The sequence below is a fragment of the Pyrus communis genome, chromosome 2 (assembly GCF_963583255.1).
Source record: "Pyrus communis chromosome 2, drPyrComm1.1, whole genome shotgun sequence".
NCBI lineage: Eukaryota > Viridiplantae > Streptophyta > Magnoliopsida > Rosales > Rosaceae > Pyrus > Pyrus communis.
The window spans coordinates 10,384,689-10,404,471 of record NC_084804.1 but is presented as its reverse complement, the minus strand read 5'-3'; the positions used below and the strand labels follow the sequence as shown (position 1 = coordinate 10,404,471).

At 35.3% G+C, this 19,783-nt stretch overlaps 3 protein-coding genes and 1 non-coding gene across 5 annotated transcripts; 1 reads left to right on the top strand and 3 right to left on the bottom strand.

The window, feature by feature from the left end:
* Positions 1–736: 736 nt before the first annotated feature.
* Positions 737–2,841, top strand: LOC137725988 (gibberellin 2-beta-dioxygenase 1-like). 2 transcript variants are annotated; one of them, XM_068464837.1, is made up of 3 exons: positions 737–1,315; positions 1,578–1,935; positions 2,337–2,841. In XM_068464837.1, the coding sequence occupies exons 1-3, from the start codon at positions 912–914 to the stop codon at positions 2,586–2,588; spliced, it is 1,014 nt and encodes a 337-aa protein (XP_068320938.1). In that variant the 5' UTR covers positions 737–911; the 3' UTR covers positions 2,589–2,841. The 2 variants fall into 2 exon arrangements, with proteins under 2 accessions (XP_068320938.1, XP_068320937.1); XM_068464836.1 differs by having other exon boundaries at positions 758–1,276.
* A 2,846-nt stretch (positions 2,842–5,687) lies between these two features.
* LOC137724730 (uncharacterized) lies at positions 5,688–6,284 on the bottom strand. The gene is made up of 2 exons (XM_068463444.1): positions 5,952–6,284; positions 5,688–5,858 (listed from the first exon to the last, which is right to left on the bottom strand). Exons 1-2 carry the CDS (start codon positions 6,282–6,284, stop codon positions 5,688–5,690), a joined length of 504 nt encoding a protein of 167 aa, XP_068319545.1.
* Positions 6,285–6,961: 677 nt separating this feature from the next.
* On the bottom strand, positions 6,962–7,975 carry LOC137724729 (uncharacterized). The gene has a single exon (XM_068463443.1). The coding sequence runs from the start codon at positions 7,973–7,975 to the stop codon at positions 6,962–6,964; it is 1,014 nt and encodes a 337-aa protein (XP_068319544.1).
* Positions 7,976–12,971: 4,996 nt separating this feature from the next.
* LOC137727181 (small nucleolar RNA R71) lies at positions 12,972–13,073 on the bottom strand. Its single transcript, XR_011067751.1, has one exon. It is a non-coding gene; the product is annotated as a small nucleolar RNA R71 (small nucleolar RNA).
* Positions 13,074–19,783: the final 6,710 nt, after the last annotated feature.

Sequence of the window (19,783 nt, the reverse complement as noted above, 5' to 3'; positions counted from 1 at the left end):
CATGCTTATTTGCATGCGTGCAAGAGGCCGACTAGCTACATAATTTACGCATTTTATATCTCTGTTATTGTTTAGGACATGTGTCCAAAGAGATTAATTATATTAAATGTAATTCGTGCATCCCATATCTTTCTTAATGCTTACAACAAAAAGACTTGAATCTCTTGTCAAAACAAAAAAAGAAGACTTGAATCTGAAAAATACTTCTTACCCATTCAGCTAGAACTTATAACTTGAATCTCTTGTCAAAACAAAAAAGACGACTTGAATCTGAAAAATACTTCTTATCCCATTTAGCTAGAACTTATATAGCCATTTTCATTTTATGTAGAAAACGATATGAATTATAAGGAAATAAAAAATAGAGGATAAATATTCAATGAACCCACCATATCATATGTATCCATTTCCTCTGTGTTCAAATTGACTGTGATGTCCTTTTCAGGGGAGAGCAGTCAGCGTATAGTCACTACTCATTAGATCCCTTTGGAAGGTGATGGCATTTAAAAGATTGAAGAGTAAAATACTAGGAAACTCATATTTTATTCCATTCAAAGTCATAATAAATTTTCATTCAAAGTTATAAATACTAAATTAATATAACAGCATGTGATTGTGTTCTGTGTACACTAAAAAATTGTCATCCTTTAAAATATTAATTCCATGAAGGTTCCAGCCCTTTCTCTATGTTCCCCTATAAATAGCCAAGAACCTAAAGCCAGTTACCTCCAAGTGCCCTCCTACTCAAGCCATATCAACTTTGTTCAGATTATCAAAATCCCACCATCCATCGCCTCACCAATATTCCCCCATCTTCTCTAGAATTCTCATCTTTCAACCCCTTCTCACTCTCCTCTTTTCTCTCCCTCTTTTTTGACACATTAGATAAACATAATATAACAAGTACTGCAATGGTGTTTGTGACCAAACCACCTAGTGAGAACTTTTCTTATGCTAGAACCAGCAACAATGTTTCCAAATTATTTTCTGGGATTCCTCTGGTAGACCTCACAAAACCAGACTCCAAACAACTCATTGTCAAGGCCTGTGAGGAGTATGGTTTCTTCAAGATCATCAACCATGGGGTTCCAATGGATTTCATTACCAGATTGGAATCTGAGGCCATCAAATTCTTCTCCATGCCACTCTCTGAGAAGGAAAAGGCAGGGCCTCCTAATCCGTTGGGATATGGGAACAAGCATATTGGGAAGAATGGTGATGTTGGGGGGGTAGAGTACCTCCTCCTCACAACCAATACAGAGTCCAATTCCCAGAGGTTTCTATCAGTTTTTGGAAATAACCCAGAAGAGTTTTGGTATCTTATTCAATCATAACTTCTTGACAAAAAAAGTTATCCAATCATAACTTGAATTTAATTCCAAAGTTTTGATCTTTTCTAATAGGGAAATAACTTTTGTACACCCCTTTCCCTCCCTGCAGTGCACAACCCCTTTTTTTTTTTTTTTTTTCTGGTATATAGCAGAAATAAATATGATGTGCGAAATCATTTTCCTGTTTTAATGAAAAGCTCTTAACAAAAAGGTCTTATCTTAGATTTTATTTGGTTGTAATTGCAGTTCTGCTTTGAATGATTACATATCAGCTGTGAAGAAAATGGCCTGTGAGATTCTAGAACTGATGGCTGAAGGGTTGAAGATTCAACCAAGGAATGTGTTAAGCAAACTTCTGATGGATGAACAGAGTGACTCTTATTTCAGGCTCAATCACTACCCACTATGCCCAGAGCTTCAAGGTTTGAGTAGTGCCAGTGCCAGAAATGTGATTGGATTTGGAGAGCACACAGACCCACAAATCATTTCTGTGCTAAGATCCAACAACACGTCTGGCCTCCAAATTTCCTTGGGAGATGGGAGTTGGATTTCAGTCCCCCCTGATCAGCACTCCTTCTTCATCAATGTTGGTGACTCTTTACAGGTACTACTACTGTTCTAGTAAATATATTTGAGAAAATATTTTCGCACACTTCTTATTACTTTTGGAACGAGAAAAATGAGAAAAACATGTGCGGAAATAGGAAACTTTCCTAATTAATTTCCTTGCTGTCTTTTTGTTTTTCCTTTTACTGACAACTACTAATAATTACAAAGATCCCAATCAGTTTACTGTAGAGAAAGATTCCTATTTTACTCTCAATTCCCTATTACCCTGGATAAGATATGAATACCATCCCCCTTTTTTTTGCTTTTCTGCCCATCACAAAAATATAAACTCTACGAGAAGAAAATAAAATATAAGAGTTTCCCTGGTTTGTTCGATTTTCTGGGAACGAGGGAAGTATTATCCTTTACTAATTAGGGTTTTTGGTGAATTTGCAGGTTTTGACTAATGGGAGGTTTCAAAGTGTGAGGCACAGGGTTTTGGCAAATGGTTTTAAATCAAGAGTGTCAATGATTTATTTTGGGGGACCACCCTTAAGTGAGAAGATAGCTCCATTGCAATCTGTCATGAACGGAGAGGAGGAAAGCCTATACGAAGAGTTTACATGGTTTGAGTACAAAAAATCTGCCTGCAGCTCAAGACTTGCAGATAACAGGCTTGGACACTTTGAGAGAATTGCAGCCTCATAAATCACAGCAGAACAGACAAAGAAAACCCTAGTTCTTGCTAAAAGAAATAGGGTTTTTCAATCACGGTACTCGGAAATCAGGATAGGTTAAGACCATAATTTTATCAAATTTCCCATAGATGGCATACTCTGTTCTATTCCCCCTGTTTTGCCCCTTCCTCCAATTGTATTCTCCCCCCTTTCTACCAAGTAATACTTCATGTAACTAGCTACCTCTCTTGTTAGATATACAACATGTTCATCTTTTTTCTTTTTTTTTTCCTTTTTTTTTTTTTTTTTTTTTTGTGCTTGCTCTTACATTCTGTAGGTTTTTTTTTTTTTTTTTCTTTTGAAAGAACCTCGACGTAACGAAGGATCTTTATTCATGGTTCGAAAAGGATTACGTGGAAACGTAAAATTTGGTCCCAGGCTATAATCATTAACTACGAGTTTTATCTTGGTGTAGTCTATAATTTATAGAAAGTTTATCTTTTTGTGTGTTCACCATTCTATTTTTGTAGTTTTTATTAAAAGAACTTTAACAGAACAAGAGAGTTTTACTCATTATTCGAAAAAGACAACTTGAGAACATAAAACTTGACCCCGACTACAATCATCAACCATGAGAGCTATTTTTATTTTTATTTTCTGCGTAGTTTTTAAATCTATGGAAATAGGTAGATTGTTGATGAGAATGTCCCCACAGGATATTTGTTCATCTTCATCTACAACTGTCTATCATAAAGCTTTTATGGTAAAAGAATTATTGTAGTCTTTGAATTTATGTCGTACGAAGTGATTGCCTCACTTCCTCCCCTCTCTTTCTTCTCTCTAATAATCAGGTCAATTGCAAATCATGGGCTTGAGGTGCACACAAAATCATGACTACTTATTCGTTAGTCTAATCGATAATAATTCGACACTTACCAACACCTACATTCCTGAGTTGTGAGTACAATGATTTTGATGTCACTTTATAACGTATATGGCCATCGCCAGTCAGAACTCAAGATTAATAAGTTTATGTCGAATGAGCTATACCAGCCTCAGTTACGTTTGAATAAATAATTAAAAGTGCTTTTGAAAATGTATGAAGGAACTCAAATAAACAAAAGTGAATTTTCTACAACATTTTTGTGGGTACATTGGCCAAACAAGCCAACAAACAAATAATCTACACAACAAAGGAAAAAAGAAAAGAAAATTAAGCTAGAGAAATTCAAGAATTCTTAAGGTTGTATTTTGTTTCATATAACCAAAACGATATTGTAAACTATTAAAACCTGCAAAAAGGAGATTTGAACTCGGACTTAAGGCACATGCACATTTTTCTTATTATAAACGATATTATTACTTTAAGCAAAACTAAGGGGAGGGGAAAGAGTTTTAACTTGGACGTAGTTAGTAAAAAATGAATACCTTGTCTACTAAGGCAATTCAGTACTTACAAGGGACATGCGTGTTGCCCTAGCTAGTTGGTCAAGCCTACATATGTGTTAAGGTTGTAATTATATCAAGATGGTCACACCATGATATTTTTGTTTTCATTTTTAGGTAGGCTACAATGTTTTTTAGTAGAGCGATAGTGTTAGTGGGTAAATAGTTAGGGTACATGGTAATCGTTGGGGATCAAACTCTAACCAAGATGAATAAATATAATTGTTTTCCGCCATTACGGCATATAGAAGGTTGTAAGCCAAGTTTTTTATTTGGGTCTAGGATCTTTATACTGGAGCTCTTTTTCTATTATTTCTTTTTGCCATATCATTAATAGTAGGTTGGTTACACCTACAACTGAAATGGAAACCGAGCGTTTCGTGGTTTAAAAATGTCAAATCTCATCTAAATCATCACTTGTTAGGACCACTCGGAGTGAGTTCCTGGGCTTGGACAGGACATTTAGTTCATGTCGTTATTCTCGGATCCAGGTGAGAAAACGTTAGATGGAGGCAAGTCCAAAAAATGAAAACCCATCAAAATAGACTTGGAGCAAAATAGCTTTTGTACCCAAACTGGGATATGGTCCTCGACAAAGTTCACATTCTCTGATTGAAGAGACCTCTTTTACCGCACATTTTCTAATATGATTCTTCACCAGTTTACTAATTTATTATCATCGCGATCGATAATTATAATGTTCATATGTAAACATTGTGTGTCTTACTTCACCATAAGTAGATACCACAGTCAATTCGGCCAACATCAGAAAAATTTGTTGATAGTTTTTCGAGGACAAGAAAGGAAAGTACCTGGTAGGACTTTTCTGAAGGATGGTAAATATCCCAAAACATGGACTCTGAGTCGTTCGAACACGTTTACTCGTAACAGTTGCACAGAAATCCGTCTTCTAAGTCTGCCGTGCCACAACATGCTTTATCCACCACTTTGAGTCCTGTACGCAAAACCATGCAATTGAGCAACAAGGGATGCGCAAATTAATTATAAGCTTCACCTTACAACACCCTATAAGCCAGTTAATTTCGTACGTAATGGTTGACAATGAGTTTTATTTTTTATTTATTTATTTATTTTAATAATACATATTTTCTCTCACAAATTTTTTACTGTATTATGTATACAAAGTGTCGATCGGTCGGGTTCCGAACTAGATCAAGAGATGGATTATAGACATCAAGGTAGACAAAATAGAGATCTACAATTTAAATTTCATGTATTGCATAATTGGGAATATATTACATACAATCCTTGTTCTCCAAGGTAAACTAAAAAAAGGACTTAAGAAATATCATTCCTAATAAAGGACTCTAATATTTACACAATATTTACATTCTTATTTGAAAACTAACTCACGCAACACTCCCCCTCAAGTTAGAGCATAGATATCACATATGCCCAACTTGACAAGCAGTGGCGAAGCCAGGAATTGACAGGGGGAGGGGCGAAGTTAAACGATTGCAAGGTTCAAAAGAATAGCAACAACCAAATCCTTTTATATAGTAACGTCTTCCATAATTTACCAATGCAAGCAAATTACAATTGTTGCCAGCGAGGTTTCATATCATGAAAATGTCGCATAATAGGCTCATTATCAATAAAAGCAAATACATCTCTCTCAATGTAAACAGGCATGCTATCACTCAACTATTGATCTCCCATTTTGTTACGCAATGGTGTTTTCACAATCTCTCTCCACCGAAGCGGTTGCAACCGGTAACACCAAAGCCAATGTAAGAAGCTTATACACTAACATATAGCTTGCACACCTTCCGGTCTTCACCAACTCCTTTGCAAGATCACCAATTCCTCTCAATGATGAAAACTCACTATGCATCTTCATATCGTGAATTTAATTGTCAAGTTGAATTGGAAGATTTATGAGGTCGATACAATCAAAATCTTGAGGGTAAAGTTGGGCTAGACGAACAATTTTTGCTTTGTCAAAAGATGCAAAATTATTCACCGGACTCAAACATGCCATACAAAGAAGCAATTCGGTGTTCACCTCATCGAAGCGATCATTCAATTCCTTTAATTGCATATCAAAGACTTGAAAATAGAGGTCCACACGATAGTAATGGAAGTTTGTGAGTCTTGGAGCTTTACGCCTTGATTTTCCGGGTACGAAATACAAATCCTCCATGTTAGGAACAACAATATCATGCTCTTCACAAAACTTTTGTACATCATCAAGCAAGTCCCCAAAATCATCATCTCTCAAGGATTGTAGCATTTGCTTGCATACTTCCACTAACACCATCGCATTCATAATATCTTGATCTTTCTTTTGTAATACTTGTGATAACTCATTTGTATTTCCCAATATGAGTCTCATAAAAAAAAAGGTGAAACACAAAATCAAAAGTTTGTATGTCATGGAATAACTTACTTCCTTCTCCGAAATTGTCTTGGTTGGTATCATCTTTAATCCATTCAAGCACCTACACCATGGCTTCAAACATGACAATAATACTCACTATAGTACCATGATGTAAGTTCCAACGTGTATCACAAGGACGCATATATGAGACTACTCTCTTGATTTAACCCTCTATCCGTTTCAAGATCACCAATATCAAGAGTTTTCTTAATTTGTTCTAGTTGTTTCTCTCTAAATGCATCACAACGCTTACACGATGATCCAATAGTATTGACCAAGATACAAGCATTGTTGAAGAAACTGGCGACACCTTCAATTCCCTTTGCAACGGCTACAAGAGCTAGTTGAAGTTGATGTGCAAAACAATGAACATAAAATGCTTGAGGATACTTGTTCAAAATCTTTGTTTTAAAGCCATTTAGCTCACCTTTCATATTACTAGCTCTATCATAGCCTTGTCCCCGTAACTTGGACATACTCAAATTTGTTGTAGCAAATAATCTCTCAATAGCCTTTTCAAGCGAGCTACTAGTTGTAGAGGTGACATGTTGCACACCTTAAAACTTTTCAATTGCTTCTCCTTTTTTGTTCACATAACGCAATACCACTGCCATTTGCTCTTTAGTTGAAGAATCACGTGATCCATCAACCAAAAGAGAAAAAAATGCACCTTCCATATCTTTAGTGATTGCATCTATAGTTTCAATAGCACAAGCACGGACATGATCTTTTTGAATATCGGAAGAAGTATACTTAAGATTTATGGGAGCATTCTCAAACACAACTTTCCTAACTTGCTCATTATGCTTGGAAAGAAATTGCATAAGCTCCAAATAATTATCTCTATTGCTTGATTTGGACAATTCATCGTGGCCACGAAAAGGCAAACCTTGTCCCAACAACCATCTTGTACACTCAAGTGAGGCATTCAATAAAGTACGATAATTAATGCGAGCTTCATCGGTTTGCTTACTCACAAATGTTTCAATGTGTTGTTTTTGTGCCATCAAATCTCTAGCTTGTTGTACAACTTTATTATGAAGACTTCCAACACCTCCCTCATGGACTCGAAGATTTTGGGGTCCTTTCTTCCAATTTGTAAACCCTTTCTCAGTAAAGACATCACTTCTAGTGCTACCCATTTGATCGAAATCACATTTGAAAAGATAACAATAATGGCAAAATGCAACATTTTTTGATATACTATACTCCAACCACTTAAACTTATCAAACCAACCAATGATAAAACATCTTTTGTCACTAACTTTTCTTAGCATAATGTGGTCTCTAGGTTGACAAGGATCATTTTGGAGATAGTGTCTACGAATTGCTTCACGATAATTAGGTGGAAAATCAAGCATTCGACGTCTATGTCCAGGGTTTGCAGGAAGATTAGCCAATATTTCATCAAACTCAGTGGCTTTACTTTGTTGTGACCTAGGAATATTCAAAGGAGGACTTCTTGGAATATTTGAAGGAGGAGGAAGACTACTCGGAATATGTGAAGGAGAAGGACTACCCAAAATGCTTGAAGGAGGATTTAAGCATTGTTTCTTATAGTATCGTTCCATTACACAACTGTAAAATGGAAAGAAAAAAAATGATTCTTAGACTCTTAATCCTAGAGTAGACTATACTATAGTATGCATAATAGCTAATCCAACCAACAATTCAATTAATCGATACCAATAAGCATACAAATTATTCGATAAATAAAAATTCAATTCAACTAATCATATGAATAATTGTATACATAATACATTATGTAATAATTCAATTAATTAATCAATAATTAAGAATTCAAATTTTAATTTTTACCCTAAAAAATAATTTCATAATTTCATATCAATAATCAATAACCAATAACCATATTAGTGCATTGAATGCTTTACTATATCTATATGATTTTATACCAATTAAACAAAATTCATTTTAAATAATTAATTAGGGTTAGGGATTATAAATTTGGGAATTAAAAAATTTACCTAAATAGTGGGTTTGATGGTTGGAAGCTGGGCCCTGGCAGTGTTGCTGAGTGCTGACTGGTTTGTTGCCGAACGGTGCTACTATGCTCATTAGTTCCGTTCCGTTTTCTGCTTTGAAAGGGGGAGCAGCGGCTGCACTTTGTTGATCTGATTGGAGGATGAAAAGGGATAAAGGGGAAAACGACACCACGGAGAAAGAGAGAGAGAGAGGAAGAGATTGAATGAATGGGGTACGCGTTGTCCCCCTATATAATTTTTTTTATTTCTTCCAACTTATTTGCCTTCCAACTTATCCAACTTATCAAAACGAGCCGTTTCATTTTGGCCTGGTTGTTTACACAAAAAAATTAAAAAAAAAAAAAAGTCAGTGCTTGAACCAGACAGACCACCGGAGAGTCGGAGACGAAGACCAGCAGCAACAGAACCAGTGGGTTTTCTGGCAGAGGAGGGGCAAAACCAATGCTTAAGTCTTTTTTTTGGGGTTAGGGGAGTGGCAGTCGCCACTCCTTGCCCTCACGTGGCTTCGCCACTGTTGACAAGTGAGTCATCACAAACTCTACTACACACGACATGAATGAGGATGTCTACAAGCTGCTCTTCTGAGCTCACAAACGGTATTGACACAATCTTCTTCTCGAGCTTTTCCTTAATGAAATGTCGATCCATCTCCACATACTTCGTTCTGTCATGTTGTACCGGATTCTCTGCAATCTCTCGTGCCGACTTATTGTCACAATACAACTTTGTCACCCCCTTTGGTTTGAAGCCAAGACCCTAAAACAACTTACGTAACTAGAGTACTTCACATACTCCATGCGCCATACCTCTGAATTCGGCATTCGCAGAAGACCTAGACAACACATGTTGTTTCTTACTTCTCCAAGTGACCAAATTTCCACCAAAGAACGTAAAATATCTAGAAGTAGAATGCCTATTAGTCACATCACCTGTCCAATCAGCATCAATGAACCCCTCAATTTCCAGATGACTGGAATTTCTATACAGGATTCCTTTCCCTAAGGCCACTTTAAATATGCCAAGATATGCATAACAGTACTCATATGATCCATACTTGGTGAGTGCATAAATTGACTCACCACAGTCACTGCATAGGCTACATCTGGACGGGTATGAGCTAAATAAATTAGTCTTCTTACCAGCCTCTAATATTTGCCTTTATTCACTGGTTCTTGATTCATATAAATCCCTAAGTTATGTTTCTCCACAATAGGCATATCCACAGGTTTACATCCAAGCATACCTGTTTCCCTTAACAAATCAAGAACATACTTCCTTTGAGATAAGAAAATACCTTGGGATGAACGAGCCACCTCAACTCCCAGAAAATACTTTAAGTCACCCAAACTCTTTATCTCAAACTTGGCCGCAAGTTTCTTCTCCAGTTTTACAATCTCATCTTAATCATCCCCTATTATTATCATATCATCCACATAAATAATTAAGGCTGTCACTTTACCGTTCCTCTGCTTCACAAATAGAGTATGATCAGAATGACTCTGATAATATCCATTATTCCTCATGGTCTGAGTGAATCTTCCAAACCATGCACGAGGTGATTGCTTAAGCCCATAAAGAGACTTCTACAATAGGCACACTCCTGTTTTTCCTCCATTATCATATCATGGAGGAAAGTCCATAACCAAATGTCCATGAAGAAACGCATTTTTGACATCAAACTGTTTCAATGGCCAATTCAAATTCGCAGCTAATGAGATAAGAACTTGTACCGTATTCATCTTAGCTACTGGAGAAAAAGTTTCCTAGTAATCAACACCATACGTTTGAGTATCCTTTTGCCACCAACCGCGCCTTATACCTATCGAGTGACCTGTCAACTTTGTATTTAACTGTGAAAACCCATCGGCATCCAACTGGGTTTTTCCCTTTTGGCAACTATACTACTTCCAATGTATTATTTTTCTACAGTGCCTTCATCTCTTCATCCATTGCTTTCGTCCATTCTCGACTTAAAGCGTCTTCTACTCGAGTTGGCACTTGAATTGACTCCACATTGTTCACCCAAGCTTGGCGTTCAGGTGATAGGTTTTTACACGACACATAATTTGCTATGGGATACTTTACTTTTCCTTCTGGAGAGAACCTATTAGGAGGTACACCATGATTTTGTCTTGGTGGCAGTTTATATGTACTTATAACATCATTAGTTACATGAGCATCACTAGTACTTACCTCAGGGATATTAAGAGAACACGTATTCGACAATGGCACGATCGAGCTAGAGAAAGGGGGGAAGCTTCGGCACAAAATTCATGGTTGCTGGCTTCGGCAGATGCTTGTAGCGAGGCTAGCTCGACCTTTGTAGCAGCTGGCTGAAACCCACCAGTTTCCTCGACGGCAATAAGTGGCTGCCCACCTATGTCACTCTAGGCAGGAAGATGTTGACGAGTCAGTCAATATTATATTATATATTTCACCATATTCTTAGTATAATTTGGTAATTATTTTGGTAGAATTTTGATACTTTGCTTTATATTCTCAATATAGGACATTCGAATTCCTCTGGAGCAAAACATGATCAAATTGACGAATTTTGGAGTGATTCAATTTGGAGGACGTTTGTGTGTCTCTTGGCTTTTTCATATCAAAATTTGGGATTTTTCTACCAAGCAGTTATTTTCTGGAGATTAAATAATGGAGCAGTACGCGTTGTTGGAAAGTGATAATTCTGGGCTTAAATTGCGTTTTTGGAGCCCAAGATGACCTCAGATGGATTCAGGGCCTTTTGGAGAAGTGTTCAGAATAGTCCAAGCTTTGGGCCAGTTTTGGAGCTGATTTGGGTCCAAAACATGGTTGTGCATATTTCTGGGCGAATTTACCAAGTCAATTCAGGATTATGTTTCCTATTTTATTTTAATTTATTTAGTTTCCTAGTCTTATTCTAAGACCATTTATTAGGAGTGTGTTAATGCGGGTAGTATAAATAAGCCTTTTGGCAGACCTAGGGTTTTTTGGAGAGGAGAGAACGCATGCAACTTTTGGAGAGAAGATTTTGGGGAAAGTTTAGAGATTTTCAGATTTTATTCTACAAGGTGTTTTCATTCTTTTTCTAGTTTAATACAGTTATGTTGATTTTAATTATGAATATGCGTAACTAATCCTTTTTGCTAGGGTGAGGCCATGATTCTTAGCAAGAATATGTAGTTTCTTTTTAATTTTCTTATGAATTTATGCATGCAAGTTTTGGATTGTTAATCACTGTGCTTTAAACTATCTATTTGTCTTAGTGATTCGCAACCACTAGAATATTTAGAAAAGTAATTTGATGCAATTTTGGCTGAGGGCTGTCCCTAAAATTGATGAGTCTTGTATAAAACTTAATGAGCTAGACAACGAACGGGTTATATGGTTTTTCAAAGGGTTTTTATAAAACTTAATGAGTTTTGCATGTTCACATTCGATCTGGACACCACGGACGGGTTGCATGTTAGATATACGTTCTATGTTGGAGGTTCCAAGTAAGATATACTCTAGGAAAACCTAACCTTCAAAATATGCATGTATGGTTCATAAGTAATTTCGAAGAGCTACATAGGATTGTTAGGGTGACGGCGGAACCCTAGTACTTTCTGACTTTGAATGCTAAAAATTGTTTCCTTTATCTTTCTTTAAAGTTATGGTTTTTAAGTAATCTTTTTAATTAAATTCGTTTTTCTTAAGTTAGGTCATTAAATCACCTCTTCCAAAAACTTTGTTTTAATTAATTAGTTGAGAATTGATTTTGCTTTGATCTTTTTAAATTAATCCTTGTGGAGAACTACCTTACTTGAGCCAATTATACTACAATAACCTTATTTCTCTTGCAAGTATTTTAGGTGTTTTTAACTCGTTTATGCAGGTGGTAAAAATCCTATCAAGAAATTGGCGCCGTTGTCGGGAATTGATTTTAAATAGATTTTTGTCTATCATATTCTCAATTAATTATTTCCGTATATAATTAAAAAAAATTAATTTTCATCTTTTTTTTTATTCTCGGCAGATTGTGCATGGTCTGTACCAGATCACAAAAACAGCAAATTGCAGATTTTGATCCAGAACCTGAACGAACAGCTAGACAGAGATGTAGAGAGCAGAATCTGCAGTGGGAATCTTCACTGCAGGGAACAATTTTACATAATCTATTTACGGGGGTTTTGGACAGCAAAGAAGTTATGGCATTTGTTCTACCAACAGCGGGACAACCACTGAGGGAATCCCTGGCAGCCCATGCCATTGAGGTGCCAAGCTGCATTACCTATCCTAAAGTTGAAGATGGGTCTACGTTTGAGATACGGCATCATATGTTGGAGATTTTACCTTCATTTCATGGTTTATCAACAAATGATCCTAACATGCATCTAACTAAATTTCTAATGGGATGCAAAAATATTTTGGTGAAAGGATTTTCAGCAGAATCTATCAAACTTAGACTTTTTCCATACACTTTGAAGAATGGTGCAAGGAGATGGTTACTCACACTTTCATTTGGAAGCATTACTTCGTGGAACCAACCCAGTGCTGCGTTTTTAAGTAAATACTACCCATCTTCAAAAACACTTGATATGAGCACTCAAATTTTGACATTTGCTTAGAAACCTAATGAAGCAATTCATGAAGCATGGGAACGTTACAAGGATTTGCTCAGGAAATGTCCATATTCAGGCATTAATGGTGATACTCAAATGAATTTTTTTACAGAAGGCTGAATTTGACTACTAAGACTATTGTTAATGCTTCTTGTGGAGGAACATATTCAGACAAAAATGCACTGCATGTGTATCAATTGTTTGAGAAAATGGCGACAGAATCTCAACAATGGGCGGTTGATCTACCTCAAACCAGGGGCCTTTTTGAGATGTCCAGTGGCTCACCTCATGTATCTACACAAATGGAAAAGATGGAGAAAAAGTTAGAAATTTTTGATGCAAAATTTGACATGCTTTTACAAAGAATGACAACACCTGTGCAGCAGGTTGCTGTCCAGCAGCCTACTACAGCCGCATGTACCATTTGTAGCATCACAACACATGATTTTATGGGCTCCCTGCATAGGGACGCATATCCGAAGCATGCTACAGAACAAATTAATGCATTCAATAATTATCAAAGGCCTAAGAATGGTCCCTATTCAAATTTTTATAACCCGAGGTGGAGAGATCACCCAAATTTCAAGTGGGATACAAATCAACAGATTAAATCACAGTTTCAACAACAAATACAACAACCTGCTGCTCAGGCTAAACCTTCTTGGGAAGTCGCAATTGAAAAATTGGCAGATCACACTAAAGCAAGTTTTGATGCAACAAAACAAGAAATTCAGAAAATCAACCAAAACATTCAAAACATACTGAGTTTTAGGTTTTAGGCCACATTTTAGCCTTGGGTTAGGTTGAGTTTGGAGGGGCAATAGAAGTGGAAATTTGAGTTTTAGCCCAGGATTGGAGAAGGCCTAAGGGGGAAATTGCATTTAATCAGAGTTTCAATGTCGTTGTTATTGCCCGGGTCGACAATCGAATATCCAAACACAATTACTGCCGGAACTGTTTTGTTTTTGTGTAGAGTCATGGTAGCACAAGGATTTGTCTCACACAATTAATGTGACTATAATTACAATGATCAACGAAAACAAGGATGAACGAGACAAAGTTTTCTGGGAGAGGGAGAGCAACTTAGTTGTACTGAAATATTTTAAGGTCTAGCTCATGTAATTTCCTCTCTCTCAATCTTGCATATATAAATTTCTTATTGATATCACACAGTTACAACTAATAGAGGTTTTGCTGTTTTATACACAACTGGTATCGAATGCCTTCTAACAGAATCTTGACAATTCATCCTAACAAACCAACTGTTATAACAGACAACAATCCTAACAATCAGCTCTCCTTTATCTGATGACAAGTGTCATTCTTAGAGCCTTTGATTTCACCACCCTTATATTCCCCCTCAGGATCATGCGAGGAGCTAAGCATGAGATTGCCACAGTGCTGGTTACACAGTGGAGCAGAGAGGCATTTGGTAAGAATATCTGTAGAAGATACATGCTGAACTTGAAGATCTCTTCTGGTTACCCTTTCGTGAACAATGTGGTAGTGAATCTCTATGTGTTTAGCCTTACAGTGAAATACTGGATTTGTAGACAAAGTTATGGCAGATATATTGTCACAGTAAATCATGGGAGGCTGTGTAATTGGCACATGCAAATCACAAAGTAATTGCCTAATCCAAGCTAACTCAGCTGTTCTTTCCTGTTTCCCTATCATTCCTTTTGAATGAGATATGCTTGTAGTTTTACCACATTGGACTAAACGTAACTAGGAATCTAATACCGGATTATTTCCCAGAAGGGGGGACTTCCACATGAAGAGTCTTCATAGGGCACTCTTTTTCCCACTTTAGAATGTACAAAGTTGGCTCTTACAATCAACTTAAAATGATCGGAACACCCCCCACCTTTGTAAAATAAAATCACTTCTGACCCCTTACCCAACACCCAAAAAAAAAAAAAAAAAAAAAACAGTTAAAGTGTAATCACTTAAATTTTTAGATCACGCTTGACACACAGGATTAGACTAGATTTCACGTGCAATTAAGGAAAGAATATATGGATACAGTCTTCTTACTGGGGAAGATTAGGATGAACTATTCATAAGAGGTTGATTTCTAAAAGTTATCTAATCCTCCGAGTAAGAAGATGACATCCCCATTCTCCCTGAGTTACACATAATTAAATTTAATTAGTCATTTAACTGTCTAACTAGTCTAGTCCTACATATTCAAATATGGCCTTAGTGGAAAGTGGAAACACAAAACAAACTCCTGAATATAAGCTGAGTGAAACAGGTCCTAGAATTGTAAGATATGTATTAACCATAATCATAAAATATACTAGCAAACAAGCCTGCATTCTGCTGTGGGTTTGAAACCGTAACAAAAATTTGGCACACTCAATTCTAAATTATTCAAAAATAAATTAAGCAACTGAATCCAGATAATATTTATTATTCATCTATAATATAGTCCGACAACAAAGTCTTATATATAACTTGACTAATCCATATCATTTCATTAAAAAAAAATGCATTTTTATCTTTACTATCACAGAATGTGTTGGTTTTATATGTTTAAGATAAATAAGAAAGGTTTGGTTGGATTGGTTTACAAAGAGAGAGGGATTGTTTGTTGCGTAAAAGGAGAGCTTAACTCTTTCAATTCTATAATGTAAGGGAAAAGACTTGTGAGAGAGGAGGGTGGTCGGCTGCGTCATTGGAATGTAAAATTGCTGGTCAGAATAATTTTACATTTTACAGCAAATACGAATCATGTCTTCAAAAAGAGACAAAGTTGAATAACGGCACCTAATAATAATTGATATTCAAAAGTTAGAAACTGCTTATCTACATTGACAAACACATATATTACTATACACAAAGGAACACATTCATTGTAAAACATTTTATAAATTAATAGAATAGCTAAACAAACAGGGCAAAATAGTTTTTTAAGTTCACATTACATTCTATTTACTTTACAACAAAAACATATTTGCAATCCAAAGGGAAGATTTCTAAGTTACATTTATATACATTTCCAAAAGTCTCCCACATTGTTTAGTCGTTTGCACCAGTATTATACTAATTCTATGTTAAAAGTTCTATGTACAACAAAAAAAGTAGATTTGAACGACTAAAAGGACGGACTTTCAAGTCCCAAATATATACAGTTTCAAAAATTGCCCACATTATTTTTCATGTTACTTCTCTGCTCTTGGGCTCATCAAAAAAATTTCCCATTTGTTCTATATTGTCACAGAGAACTTCAGTCATCTTTGCACTTCTTCTTGCTATAGATTGGAATTAAATTTTTTGTATAAGAAATATGATAAAATTGGAGTTATGAGAATACATGGGTTAATAACAAATAGATGTAACATACTCGGTTTTGGAAGCAGTAAAGACCATTCCAAATTTGATTGGTGACGCTTTGTTCCTGAGAGATTTGATGGAAAAATCTTCGGTGTCTGATGTGTTTTGTTCATCTATTTCTTCGGTAATTTCAGTTTCCCTTAAATTCATATAAACAGAAGAGAGATTAATACATTAGTAACTGTCAGGTTATTTGAAAATATAGATAAAAATATGATACTAACAACGAAAATTCTTACCTTTTATGTTTTCTTCTAGTCTCAGAGCTGAAAAGACCCTTCCGAACTGAACTTTTTGTAGGCGATGTTGTGACAATAGTGGGTGAAATGGTGAGATGTTTTAACTTTTTTTCAAAAAGTAGTGGGGTAGATGAAAAATTCTAAGCAGCCACGTCTTCCTCCTCAAATTCAGTCATTGATTCATAAGAAGCTTTGGAGCTTGATCGAACAACTTATACTTTGTCGTCGAAAATTGCTTGGATCAAGAAATCATTTTTGTTGAAATCATTTTTCAAATTTCTGAATTGAAGTTGAAATTTTTTTATTTGCCCTCGACATTGGAGAATTGCATCCAGTAATTCTTGTTGATTAGTAAACCCTTTTTTGACAACTAAGTCAAAGCATGAAGTTCCAAATAAATGTTCAGCTTGTTTGCCAATGATGATGGCACTGGTCTCATCGCTAGCATCTTCAAGGATTAAAGTTACTTTGAACCTAATGCTTATGAAATAAGTTATAAACAGGGGAGAGTACTTAAATATTATGAAAGTAGTTACAAACATTTGCCTTACCAGGGGAGGGGAGTTTGGACACCGTGCTTTAGACAAATTTGCACATCATTGTTTTCATCCTTTCTGAGTTGTTTGTAGCAGCATGGACATGCTTTGTACCACCATCTAGCATGCAAATCAAAACGGGTAATGGCTGCTCGACATAGGACTGAAGTGTTCTGAAATATGTGCACAGACAATGATTAATATATGGATCATGTATTGATGGAAGATGGATAACATATCAAAAGCATCACTTCAATCTTGAAATATACATATACGTGCATAAGACAGTGCTTGTAGTATGTGTATAGACAGTACATCGAAAGCATCACTCCAATTTTGAGATATATGTATATGCAAAACATACTGTTCATGTTGGACAAAAGAGAAACCAAATCTTTTTTTTTTTTTTTTTTTTTGCTTTCACTTATATGTTTTTTCTGTTCAAGATTTAAAGCTAAGAATGACATGTACTTAACTAATTTGTCATATTGACGAAATGGAGTAATCTTGAGACAGAATGAAGTCATTAAGATTATAGAATTTCTTATTAGTTTGTCTTTTTGTGCATATACTCCCGATAAGATAATTTACGGTTCAACCACAAAAAAAGAACAATTCTTAACAATATGCTTTCCAATTCCCACCTGCCATGATCACTATGTTAACCATAGTCCTCATTGTTTCAGACCACAAATGTTTTCCAGTTCCTAACACCACCACCACCACCCACAACACCACCCCCCCCCAAAACAACATCCCTCTCCCTCTGTCTGTATGTGTGTGTTTCTGTGAAAGAGGGAGGGAGAGAGAGAGAGAACTGAGGATGCACATGAAAAATCATTGTGATAAATATAAGCAGATGACATTGCTATATCCGCACATACAAAAAATATTGCAGATGATGCAAACGGAATGCCCATAGAAGATACCAGCATTAAAATTATTACGAGACTTGAATCACGTGTAACCTAGTGTGATAGGGATGAAACCATCGATCAACAGTTTTATTTATTTACCTCTGTTTTCTTGCTTGGAAAATATTATTTCCGTCGTCAAAGCTTAACCAATTAAAATTTCTATTCGGGCAACAACCAACGCATAATTCCAATAAAAAAAGTAGCGAGAAAAAGAATGTAACACAGAGACACATGTATGTGAAACTTCATAGCTAGATTTTATTATTTATCATAACTCAAATTAGTATCATTTAATTGGTAATTTTAAACATTTCCTACATGTATATACTAATCTCTCTTTAGATTTAGATTTTTATTTAAATTCATGCAAGAAATGCTTTACTTTTACATTCTCAAACATTGTGAGAAGTTTGTTTACCTTGTACAAATCTGCATCTAAAATATTCAGATCTTGAATAGACAGTTTTTTTGTGGTTTCCAATTGTTCTGATCCCATTAGTTGCTACGCTGGCGTTGACAATATTTTCACAGAATGAGTCGGACCAACAAAGTTGCATAATTTTTTTTATTCAAATAAAATAGAATAAGAATCTAAATGATAAAGGGATAGTAATAACTTGTTCATGAGGCATTGATCAATCGAAGAAAAAAATGTAAAACATAGTGTCATCATAAATTCGAAAGAATATTTTTGATACATCGATAAACTTATTGCATCACTGTCCAATGCATATACAAATATGACTTGTGTTTCTAAAGTGTGGATTGTTGAAAGATTGTCTACATGTATATGCAAATGCTATTATGGCAGACTAAAATAAACACGTTTTGATGAGAGTATTTTTTTTGCTAATAAGAAAAAAAAAATTACATGAATTTTAATAAGTTAATATATTTTGACCTTAAGGGGAAAGAAATTTTGCTTCACCTACTCTATAGCAACAACAACAATTCGTAGTATGCATATTTTTTTCAAACAATTCTAGTCAAGCTAACAGACCTTGCCAAGTTTCTTCATAGCTTCCATAAGTTTACAATATTGAAGAAAAAAAATGTCTGCTAGTTTGTAACGTACAATTTTAGGTAATTGTTATATATATATATTACAATTTATGATTAATGGATTTTTCTAAGTTTTTCTAACCGGTTTATTTTGCAGATAAGTTGTGGTGAAGTATTGGCAAGACTTAACACTAAAAAATGTTAGATCATAGCTTTTTCAAGTCTGAAAACACGCAAACTAAGAACAAATATATAAATGATGCATTTTCAGATGTGCTTACTTGAAATAACAATTTCATGTTTATATGTATATCATTAGTAAACAGATGTAAACAGATATATCCATTTAACTCAATTTCATGATGAAAAAAAAAAATTTAATTATTTGAGACTTAGGAACTGACCTTGTTTTATAAGGGGCTACCTCTGGAATGTCTGGATTGATGAAAATCATTGTGGAAATACTGCTGTTCAGCACAATGTTTTCTGGTTGTTTATAAATAAGGAATTAGATTATGATTTTATAAAACAAATGTGAACAATTGAAAATAGCACAGAAAAATTATATACCTCTGAATAGTTTAACCTTAAGACTTGCGAAAACACCCAAAACTAGTGGTGTTAAGTGTTGCAAAACTTTGAAATCAAAGGTTGCAGTGTCACCCCACAACGTAAGGTTAACATTTTCTTTCCTAAGTGAATGGATATCAAGAAAAAATTAATCTTTTGAATAAGACGTGCAACAATTTAAAAAATT